At 39.3% G+C, this 12,178-nt stretch overlaps 1 protein-coding gene across 1 annotated transcript in view; it reads left to right on the forward strand.

Annotated features, from left to right (window-relative positions):
* The window catches only part of FAM184A (family with sequence similarity 184 member A), a 205,983-nt gene that overhangs the window by 123,300 nt on the left and 70,505 nt on the right, over positions 1–12,178 (forward strand). The window contains exon 7 of the mRNA XM_007954187.2: positions 10,473–10,634. Within this exon, the coding sequence (XP_007952378.1) occupies positions 10,473–10,634 (162 nt within the window). The remainder of the gene's footprint in view (positions 1–10,472; positions 10,635–12,178) is intronic.

The following is a 12,178-nucleotide window of genomic DNA, read 5'->3' on the forward strand; positions in this document are numbered from 1 at the left end:
GTCTAATGTCCTGACTGCTGCTTCCGTTGGCATCAATTGTAGAACCAAGCAACGTGAATTCCTTGACAACCTCAATCTTCTCTCCATTTATTGTGAATTAGCAGTCAAGAAATCAGATGTCTATCTAGCATCTGACCCAGTTAGACAGGTAGAGACAAGTATTGATTTGGGTGAAGAAAAGAGCAGTGTACCAAATGTGAGTGATCAACAGGGTGGCATTGAAGAAGTGGAAGACAGATAGGTACATATACAAATACAAATATGAACCTTTTTGTACATGCAGTACTACATTATCAGTGAAGGTAAACATGGATATACGGGTAGATAGATGGGTGGACAGGCTGAACTATTAGGTATGTCTATGCAGGGGGGAGTGTCCCCAAGACCATGTATAGGATTGGCAGACAATGTTTCTACAAATGTATTATTATGTTGTGTAAGAATTCCCAGGTGTATAGTTGAGCTGTCAAGGGACAAGGTTGTAGTCACTTCTTGGGCACAGCCAGCTACCCAGAGGGAGTGAGTAGTTGGACCTGGGGGCTCAGAACCATAGTCACAGAGGACATCAAGCTCAACTGGCATAATGTACTATGCAAAACATTGTTCCACCTCCTACTTTGGCGAGTAGCGACTGGGATCTTAAAAGCTTGCAAGCGGCCATCTAGATGCAACAATGGGTCTCTCCTCATCCAGATCAAAGAAGAATGAAGAAAACCAAAGATTCATGGAAACAGTTAGTCCAAGAGACTGGTACACCACATGATCCTCAGCCTATATGACTATGAGACCAGAAGAATAAGATGGTGCCCGGCTACCACTGTCAACCACTCGGAGGGGGATCTGTGTAGGAGATCCTGGATAGAATGGGAGAACAATGTGGAACAAAACTCAAAATCATTTGGAAAAAAAAAAAAGGGCCCAGGTTTGCTGGTCTGATAGAGCCTGATGGAACCACTGAGACTATGGCCCCTAGCTGCCCTTCAGGTTTGGAGTGAACCTACACCTGCTGCTTTCAGCCAAACAAAAGACAGGTATATGAGGTAAACATTTACACTAGGTAGATAGACTCCTTGGAGAGAACAATTATGGGAGAATAGAAGAGCTCTGTATGCACAGGGACATAGCTCAGTGGGGAGGAGTGCATGGAGGGAAGGGCACAGGGAAGAGGTAACTATAAGGAGGAAGTGGGAGGGGAGCTGTTGCATTGTGGTAAATTATAGTCAATATCATGAGACAAAGTGTATGTGAACTGCTATATGGAAAGTGAATTTGCTCTGTAAACTTTCACCCAAATCACACACACACACACACAAAAAAAAAAGAAAAAAAGAAAATCAGATGTCTTATTGCACTGGGCAAATGTGCTGCAAAAGACCCTATCTTTGTGCTAAAGAGCAAAGATTTCTCTTTGAAGACTATTGTGCCTCACTCACGCCAGGGTATTTTCAGTTGCCTCATATGCACACTGGGTGATGAATAAGGAAGACTGAAGAGTTGATGCTTTTGAGTTGTGGTGCTGGCAAAGAATACTGAAAGTACCATGGACTGCCAAAAGGTCTAACAAATCTGTCCTGGAAGTGCAGCCGGAATGCTCCTTAGAATCCAGAATGGCCAGACTTTTTCTCACCTACTTTGATCACATTGTGAGAACGGACCATTCCCTGGAGAAGGATATCATGCTTGATAATGTGGAGGGTCAGTGAAAAAGGGGAAGGCCTTCAACAAGATGGATTGACACAGTGGCTGCAATGATGGGCTCAGATATAGCAAGCATTTTGAGGCTGGGACAGGACCAGGCAATGTTTTGTTCTATTGTATGTTGGGTCCCTATGAGTCAGAGCCGACTTAACAACACCTAACAGCAATGTAATGTTCCATCATATATCTTTGCCAGAATTGCTTAAGACATTTTCTTTGTTTAATATCTAGCTATTTTTTATTATTATAAATAGTTATAACTTTAAGGAAGGTGCCCTTTCTTATTTGAGGCTGTTGTCATACTAAGGGTACAACCAGATTAATACTAATGAGATCTTTCTAATCTGGTTATCTGTCCTGATCAGTGAGTAGCCAAGGCATATATCAGCCATTGTCCCCAAGACATTGATGGGCTCAGGTATTAGTGAAGCTTCCTTTTCAACAAAGTCTTGTTTTCACTGATAAATGAATGAGTTATCATATCTATAAGCACGTTTGTTCATTTAATTTTTTTCTTTTGTCTAGGTATTACACAAAATGAAATTACTTGTTCAAAGGATAGAAATAATTTCATAGTTCATGCTGCCTATCATTAGATTGTTCCCCAGAAAAGATGGATCTAGAGTCTAGCTAGTTACATTGGTAATAATTGAGGGTTTTATTGGTTTGTTTGCTTTGTTTTTATGATTTAGGAAATATTTATTGACTGCATGGCTTCTTGGTGATGGGGATACAGTCACAAAATGTTAAGAAACTCATAGTCTCAAATGATTGTCATTATTTAGTGATAAATACAATATATTTTTAGAGCCCAGAGAAGGGAGTGGTTCTCTAACCATAAGGCTTTACAAAAGCTCTGGAGAGTGTGATATTGGAGATGACAAAAACGTGGTGTCAGAGATTTTCTTTGAAAGGTGTGTGTGACTTTGCCAGGTAGAAATGAAAGCCAATGTGGGTATGAGATAAAACATAAATACAGTCATATTGGTATAAACCACCACTCATCTGTCAGTTTTTTATACTGTGATAGCTTGCATGTTGCTATGAGGCTGGAGGCTATGCCACTGGTATTTCAAATACCAGCAGGGTCACCCATGGTGGACAGATTTCAGCGGAGCTTCTAGACGAAGACAGATTCGAAAGAAGGAAGGAACCATCCTCTTCTCAAAGAATTAGCCAGTGATAACCTTATGAATAGGTTATAACTGTATATCTTTTAGGCTGTATATAAAACTGTCTGGTACATTACTGGAAAACTTTATGAATAGCCCTAAATCATTGTTCAATGTAGTGCCAGAAGTTGAGCCCCTCAGGTTAGAAGTCAGTCAAAATACAACTGGGTAAGAGCTGCCTAAACTGGAGGGTCAACAAAAAAGGGGAAGGCCCTCAACAAGATGGATTGCCTAAGTGGCTGCAGTGATGGGCTCAGGCACAGCAAAGATTGTGAGGCTGGTGCAGGACCGGGCAGCATTTCCTTCTGTTGTACGTAGGGTCACTATGAGTCGGAGCCAACTTGTTGGCATCTAACAACATTGGTATGAAAGTTATAATGTCCTGATGAACCATGAAAAAGTACAGTATCACTATACCATGGTTTCTCAACTTCTGCACTGTTGACATTTTTGGGCCAGATGATTGTTTGTGGTGGTCTGTGTTCTGTAGACTATTAATTAGCATTCCTGGCCTCTATCCACTAGATACCAGTAGTACAGTCCCCTCCCAGTTGTGACAACCCAGAATGGCTCCACACTTTGGCAAATGTCCCTGAGGGCAAAATCAACTGGTTGAAAACTAGACCACAGGATACATGTAGGGCTTCTTGAGAAATGTGATAGATAGGAAAGTTTAAGCCAAGTGGTGAAGGACTCTTGTGCTATGCCAAAGATCAGACTTTATCCTGATGATAAAGTGATTGCAACAGAGCCACCATGCAATAGTGATCTTCTTAGAAAGAGAACTCTGCTGCAATTGGAGGATAAATTATGTGAGGAAGGAGTAGTAATTAGAGACAGATAGATGACTTAATTAAGATGCTTTCAGGCCAGGCAAAAAAATGATCTGAATCCTGACTAGGGAAGTGAAAGTGGTAGAGGAGAGGATTATTCAAAAAGAATTTATAAGACTTGATATGGTGGGTAGTAGAAAGTGATTCCCATAGAGAGCTCAGATATTTGGCCAGATAATGATGCCACTATTGGAAAATTGGAATTACAAGAGGAAAAGTACATTGGAGCAGTAAGAATGAAGTTGTTTGGATATGTTGAATTGAAGTGATTGCAATTCTTTTAGGCTAGAACTAAGTTGAAAATTCAGACTTGCAGCTAAAGACTGGACAGTCATTGAAGCCCCTGTAAGTAGAGGAGCTCACTCAGGCAGAGGTGATGAAAAGAGCTGGTAACAAAGAGGAGTACCAATATTAAGTTTATAGGACTAGGGAAAGAAATTAAGGAGAGATCAGAAGCGAATGGATATCAGAAAACCATGACAGCAGATACTTTCAGGAGCGTGGGAGTACCTCACAATATCACGCAGTGCTTAGAAGCCAGAGAGTATGAGATATGAAAAGAGAGCACTTAATTTTGCAATCAAGCCTGTCTGAAGACCTCTTTGTACAGTTTCAGTAGAAAAGTATGATGGAAGCTAGAGTTAAAAGGCTTAATCTAAATAATAATGGATGGACACTGTTCTTTTAAGATGACATGTGAATGGAAGAGGGAGAACATGAAATTAGATCCCTTCTTTAATTGACCTTTAAGGCCCAATTCATGAAACCATGAATTTGAATATAAGCAAAATGTGAAAATACAGGTGACAAATCTTAGGCTGAAGAAGGTTTTTTGAAAACTGACACCAAAGTCATGGATTAGAAACCCAGAATATTTGTATAATTGAACCTAAAACTTACATGTATGAGAACACATGATAAAATTAAGAGAAGGGTGATGTGTTAGACTGGGTTCTCTAGAGAAACAAAAACCAGCAAAGCTTATATATATATAGAGAGAGAGAGAGAGAGAAATTTATCTTATGAAAATTGCTCACAAATGTATAGAAGCTGGCAAGTCCAAAGTCCCTGGAGCAAACGTCAGGCTGGAGACCTTTGCCCGCAGGGTCTGAGAAGCTCAAGGCTGGCAGACAGTATACCAGCTGTTGACTCCAACAAATGAAGAATCCAAGATCTCCAGGCCGAATGGTGGACTGCTCACTCACGGACAGTTGTAGGCAGCACAATAGAATCCTGATCCACAGAGGAATGTCTCTCTTCACAGGGTGTCCCTGTATATCCTGGAAGCAGGCCATACCCCTAGGGAAACTCCCCTTGAACAGATTAGCCACTCAGAACACAGTCATCCAATTCCATCATGGGAACAACCACACAGAACTGGGGTCCAGCCAAGTTGACACACAGCTCCAACTACCACAGGTGAGTTAGTTGGAAAATTGTATAATTAAGCCAAACCAAAACCAAACTCACTGCCGTGGAGTCGGATCCGACTCACAGCGACCCCTCCTTGGGTTTCTGAGGTGGTGTCACTATGGAAGTAGATTGCCCAACCTTCCTTCCAAGGAGTGGCTGGTGGGTTTGAATGGCCAGCCTTCTGGTTAGCCGTCAAATGTCTTAGGCACTATGCTACCGGAGCTCCCAATTGTTAATTGTATAATTAATAAAGCATTAATCTTTAACACCGTAAGAGTGCTTATGAAATAGCACAAACAATGTATATTTTTAAGTGGAGTAAAGAAGAATATATATAAAACTATCTTCACTGTAATTCAAGAACTTGAAATAGGCAAAAGGCCATTTCTACTACCATAAACTTAACAACAATGAAAACTTAACTGAGACCATACAGTGTTGATATAAGGGTCAAGAAGTAAACACGCATGAGCTGCTGATGGAAATACAAAATTATACAATTTCCCTGAAAAAGGAATCTCACAGAATGTTATCAAAAGCCTTAAAGATGGACAGGCTCTTTTGACTCTGCAATTTCATTTCTGTGTATTTAACCTAAGCAAATAATTACAGATTATTGGCAAAAATTTAGTACTACTTACAATAGAAGACATTTAGAAACAAATTTGCACAGGTGTCTGCCTAAAAGAAATAGAGTCATTTTCCATTTTGTAATGTACAGACAAGCATCTGCTTCACTGTCCATGTTCTGGGGATGCTTCCCCAGTAGGGAAATTATTGCCCCTTTTTTTTTTTTTTTTGGTTAGAGGTCACATATGGCTGAGCAACCACCCTTGTACAATGAAAGGTCAAGAAAGTGAAGGTATTGAGGATTCTTAACAGGAGTTTAATACTCTCATGTTGAGATATTAAAGAGACTTATTTCATCTTAATTTCTTGTAAGCACATACAAACTTTTTTCTGTGATTAAGTGGTCCATATGTTTATTTAGTAAATACTCAGTGGCTTTTAGGTGCCAAAATACTGTGTTAGATTTTATGGGTACAATGGTGAATAAGTCAGACACAGTCCCTACATGGAGAGACAAACATGGACACAAGCAATTACAAGTCTGATTCACGTTGCACGATAGAATAAATAAGTGATTTAACAGTGATAAGTAAGTGATTACCTGGGGCGTGCAAGAAGAATAAACTGAAGCAAGTTTATGAAAAGGCCCTGAGGTAAGAGAAGTTGATAGAATTATAATAATGCCAGTATGGATGGAGTATGATAGCAAACAGTAATAATTTTTTATTATTTAAATATCTAAGTATTTCCTCTGTGCTTACTATGCTTGGATCCACAATCATTACCCATAGAAGCAGGAGTCAAGAAATCAAACGCGTATTACATTGGGCAAATCTCCTGCAAAGGACCTCTTTAAATTGTTGAAGAGCAAAAATGTCAATTTGAAGACTAAGATGCACCTGACTCAAGTCAAAAAATGAGATATTTTAATTGCTTCATACGCATGTGAAAGCTGGACAGTGAATAAAGATGACTGCAGAAGAACTGATGCATTTGAATTACGGTGTTAGCAAAGAATATTGAGTGTGTACCATGGGATGCTAGAAGAACAAACAAATCTGTCTTGGAAAAAGTATAGCCAGAATGCTCCTTAGAAGCAAGGATGGCAAGACTTTGCTTCTCATGCTTTGTCATGCTGTCAGAAGGGACCAGACCCTAGATAAGGGTAGCATGCTTGGTGAAGGAGGGTCAGTGAAAAAGAAGAATACCCTCAATGAGATAGAGTGACACAGTGGCTGCAACGATGGGCTCAAGTATAGCAACGATTGTGAGGATGGTGCAGGACTAGGCAGTGTTTTGTTCTGTTGTATATCAGTTGTTGTGAGTTGGAAATGACTCAGCGGCACCCAACAACAACAGTGCTTAATGTATTCCAGGTATTGTTTTATATATTCTTTCTTTATGGTAGTCTAGTAGCATAGTGCCTCAGGCACTTGACTGCTAACTAGAAGGCTGGTGGTTCAAACCCACCCACCAGCCACTCCTCGGAAGAAGGTTGGGCAATCTACTTCTGTAGTGATTGTGTCTCGGAAACCCAAGGAGGGGTCGCTATGAGTTGGGTCTGACTTGACATCACATAACACACACACACTCCTTGAATCTTCCCAACAACTCTGTGCAGTAGATATTATTATTACTATCCCTGATTATTACTCAGAAAATTTATGTACTTGCCCAAGTCACATAGTTAGTGGGTAAAGCCAGGATTCCAATCCAGGCAGTATGATTTCAGAGCTCAATTCTTATCTAGAGTGCTACTCTTCTGCCCAGTGAATGTAAAGACCAAGAAGGGGTACTTGGCTCAGGCTGAAGAGTTAGGCAGGGATCATGCCATGAGGGCCCTGTAAGCCCTGGGGAACATTTTGAATGCTATCCTGAGGATGTCGTGAAGCACTTGGAAGATACTAAGTGTGAATGTGTGGATACTTGCTTGGTGGACAGGGCTTACACTCCTTTCCATATTTGTAAATTAAAAAATATCAAGATGGGTCCAACTCATAGTGACCCCTCTTTGGGTTTCCGAGGCAGTATCACTATGGAAGTAGACCCCCAACCTTGACTCCCAACCTTAATTCCGGGGAATGGCTGGTGGATTTGAGAAGAGCAAATGTGCATAGATAACTCCAGGCAGGAGGCTTCTACTTATGTATTCCTTCAGGGTGCATACTGCTCCTCTTCTTTGGTCGTTATGAAGAGGAATCTGAGTATTGATCTCTGTTGCAAATGACAAAAACCCCAGCTCAAGCTGGCTTCAGGAAGAAGAAAATGTCTTGGCTCATCTGACTAAAAAGTCCAAGGGTAGTATTAGCATTGGGCATGACTAGATCAGTACTGAAATTGGTGACACTGGAACTCACTTTGACTCTTTCTCTTGAGTTAGATTTGCTGTTTTGTGTTGACTTCATTCTTCTGCCACATATTCTCTCAGAGATATGTGCTGCTGGAAAGAGATCTTTTTATGAAGCACTTTAAGCATCCTGAGGTTATTGTGAGTAGATAAGCTTCAGTCACATTGCTTGGTCCTCAACCAAAAGCCCCATGGTCAGGGGAATAAGATGATCTTACTGGTTTGTGCTTGATCAAGTACTTCATCCTAGAGTTTGTGTTGATGCAAGACTACATGGACTGATAGGAAAGTAGGGTCCCCACATGCCAAAAATGATTTGGTTATTGGGTGGCAAACAACAGATGTTTTCCACACACATCCATTTTTATTATATTTTAGAATGTAAATGTTAATCAGTTATGTTGGTTACTTTTCTTTTTATATTTTATTATATTATTTATAATTTAAATTTTTTGCCTACTTAACTTTGGTGGCTTAGTGCCTAAGGCATTTGACTGCTAACCAGAAGGCTGGCAGTTCAAACTTACACACAATCATTCTGCCTCTAATTCTTAGTTTCCTCAACACACCCTCTCTTTTATTTCTTTATACAGTAAATAGAATGCTGTTCTTTATAAGTTTTTTCATGTATTAAATTTGTACACGTAAGTCTTAGTTGAAAATTTTCTGGATTGTGTGGGATAAAATTCTCTTCCATGTTGACTAACATGATTACTTCTTTGCTGTTGATTGGTGCCTAATATTTGCATGTTGTTTTCTAGTTAATTTTCCCATTTATCCTTGAATTTAATTCTGGTATAATTACAGTAACTGTGAAGTAGGTATAATTACTCCTATTACAGTGACAGACCAAGGACTTGAAATGAGATTTTCTGCTAAGTTCAGTACTCTTTCAACTATGTTACAGCTGCTTTCCTTACATTTATTCACTTGCTAATATAATATACATTTATGACATACCAGATCAATACTAAAAGTAGGGAAGATATGTGTAAGCAACCTAAAGACACATAGAGGCAGTGACAGAAAATTTTAAAATATTGTAAGTGCATATTATGTCTAAATATGCCAGTAAATTTTTTTAAATTGGGAAAAGATGAAAATATAACATTTTCAAAGTAGTTGAAAAATCTGAGTACACAAGGTATAACCTTGGAAGAAATTAAAATAATCCGTCATGTGTCTAGAGAGACACCAGACCCAGAATATTTAATGGCTCAAATCTACCAAATGTTCAAGAAGCGGTTAACTTTGGTGCCATGAGAAGATTTCAGAGTGCAGAAAACAGTGAGAAGTTCCTGAGCTCATTTATGAGGTTGGCATCCCTTTAAAGACACTAAAGATAAAATGCTACCGTGCCCACAGTTGTTCAGTGTATACATATATCAGCATATAAGTGCATTAAAAGGAGACAGGAAGGCTGTACACCTGGGGGGGGGGATTGTGAATTGGAAAGGAAGTTGGAGAATTTTCATACTTTTCTCTGTGACATCCATATTTACAATGAGAAGTATTTGGCTATTCTTTTTAAATTACCTACGCTCATTTTTGTAGAATATTCATGGGTTTAGATGATTTATAAAAATGGTAGTTTTACATCATAGCATTTTCCTAGATAATTTTAACTATTTCATTTATGGACATTTGTTCTTAAAATGTGAGGATAGGAAACTGGTTAATGAACAAATTATCCATTATTTCTTAATTTCAAGGGTATATAAATTCAGCTCTTAATGATTTCATAAAATAAATTTTATGTAAAATCAGATCACAACTTATTTTTGTGTGTGATGTGTTTACCAGCTTATGACCTAAATTGATCACCTTGATAAATAACAGGGATGCTAGACTCAAATGGAAAATAAGTGATTCAATTTTTAAAAGCATTTTGAAAATATGTTATTTTAAATTTACAAATCTTTTTTTAAACTTTGATGTAATTTTTACCTTGCTTCAATTCCTTTTGTAGATATTTGATTTTATGGTAGATCCAGGAATTCTCTTTGTTTTACCACAAGGTAGAGGTATATTCATGTCTTTCCATGATTGTTACAAAAAACCCAAAAAACTCTAAGCCATGAAGTTGATTCCAACTCGTAATGACTCTATAGGACAGAATGGAACTGTCCCATAGAGTACCCAAGCCTGTCAATGTTTATGGAAGCAGACTGACACATCTATCTCCCACAGAGCAGCTTGTGGGTTCAAACCGCTAACCTTTCAGGTAACAACTAAGCACTTACCACTGTACCACTTCATAAATATGGAGATCTTTTTTAAAAAATAACAGATTTCAGCTGATTATTTGAGTGCTTCTCCAAATTCCTCAAGAAACAATCCATTAAAGAAAATTACAACTAAGGAAAAACTAAGACGAATGTGATTGTTTTGCTAGTCTGTTAAAATGAACTCTGTAAAAGATACTCTGTTTACTTGCAGGTTGGCCATCTGCAAGACCTGGTAAGGCGGAGTGAACAAGGTCTTGGCTCTGCAGAAGAACTCATTGCTGGTCTTCAGAACTCCCAGGAAAGGCTTCAGAATGAGCTTGATATGACTAAAGGCAGGCTAAAGGAGACTGAATATGCTTTACTAAATGTTGAGGTGATTGTATCATCCTACTCTAATATAAACATTGTGAAAGTAAAAATATAATTTAACTGCTTTGCTTAAAGCTTTGGTAAACATCACACTGTATATAATAATAGTATGCATGATTCTTTTACTGGTAAAAGTTGGCACAATTATGTATAGCAACTAAGTGGTTCTCTGTGATCTGTAAATTTCACAAAGGCCCTGCCTTTCCCTTTCCATTCTCGTGAATAGAACAAAATTTAGACTGCCTTAGCCAGTAGAGAAATGAATCTATAAAACTAAGAGATAAGAACTAGGGGGTTTGCAGGGAGAGAAGTTGTTGTTGTTAGGTGCCATCGAGTCGGCTCCGACACGTAACGACCCTACGTCCAACAGAACGAAACAGTGTCTGGATTCTGTACCATCCTCGCAATCCTTGCTGTACCTGAGCCCATTGTTGCAGCCACTCTATTAATCCATCTCATTGAGGGCCTTCCTCTTTGTCACTGATCCTCCACTTTACCAAGCATGAAATCCTTCTCCAGGGAAGGTCCCTTCTCACAACATGGCCTAAGTAGGTGAGACAAAGTCTGACCATTCTCACTTCCAAGGAACATTCCGGCTGCACTTCTGGGACAGATTTGTTAGTTCTTCTGACAGTCCATGGGAGAGAAATAGAAGTTGGGAAATCTGACTCATACTTTTACTTTCAGAGAACGATTTAGAGTGTGGGCTCTGAAGTCAGATTGCTTGGGTGTGAATTCTGAACCATCACTTAGCATGTATTTTTGGGCAAGTCCCTTGATCTTACTAAGCCTCCACTTACTAATCTGTACAATGTGGAGTGGGGTTAGTTAATACAACTTCATATGGCTATTATAATAATTGAATGTGATAAACCATTTATATCAGTGCTTAGCAAAATAGAAATCACTAAGGATATGCTCCTCTAATAATATTTCAAATTTTATTTATTTATTATTTATTTATTTATTTTTATTGTGATTAGGGTGAAAATTCGCAGAGCAAAACACTTTCCATACAGCAGTTCACATACACTTTGTCTCATGACATTGACCACAGTTCACCACAACGCAACATCTCCCCTCCTACCTCCTCCCAACAGCCACCTCCTCCCTGTGTCCATCACTCCATGCACTTCTACTCCCTGAGCTGTCTCCCTGTGCATAAGCAGCCCTTCTTTCTCTCATGCTTGTTCTCTCCAAGGAGTGTATCTACCTCAGGTAAATGTTCAGTTCATATGCCTGTCAGTTGTTTGGCTGGAAGCCACAGGTGTGCATTCAATTCCAGACCTGAAGGGCACCTAGGGGCCATAGTCTCAGTGGTTCCACCAGGCTCTATTGGGTCAGCAAACCTGTTCCCCACTTTTTTTTCCCCCAAAATGATTTTGAGTTTTGTTCCACATTGTTCTCCCTGTCTATCCAGGATCTCCTACAAAGATCTTCTTCCAAGTGGTTGACAGTAGTAGCCGGGCACCATCTAGTTCTGGTCTCATAGTCGTATAGGCTGCAGATCGGATGGTGTACCAGTCGCTAGGACTAATTGTTTCCATG

Source organism: Orycteropus afer, unplaced genomic scaffold, assembly GCF_000298275.1.
Source record: "Orycteropus afer afer isolate SDZICR_OR568_19922 unplaced genomic scaffold, OryAfe1.0 scaffold00441, whole genome shotgun sequence".
Lineage (NCBI taxonomy): Eukaryota > Metazoa > Chordata > Mammalia > Tubulidentata > Orycteropodidae > Orycteropus > Orycteropus afer.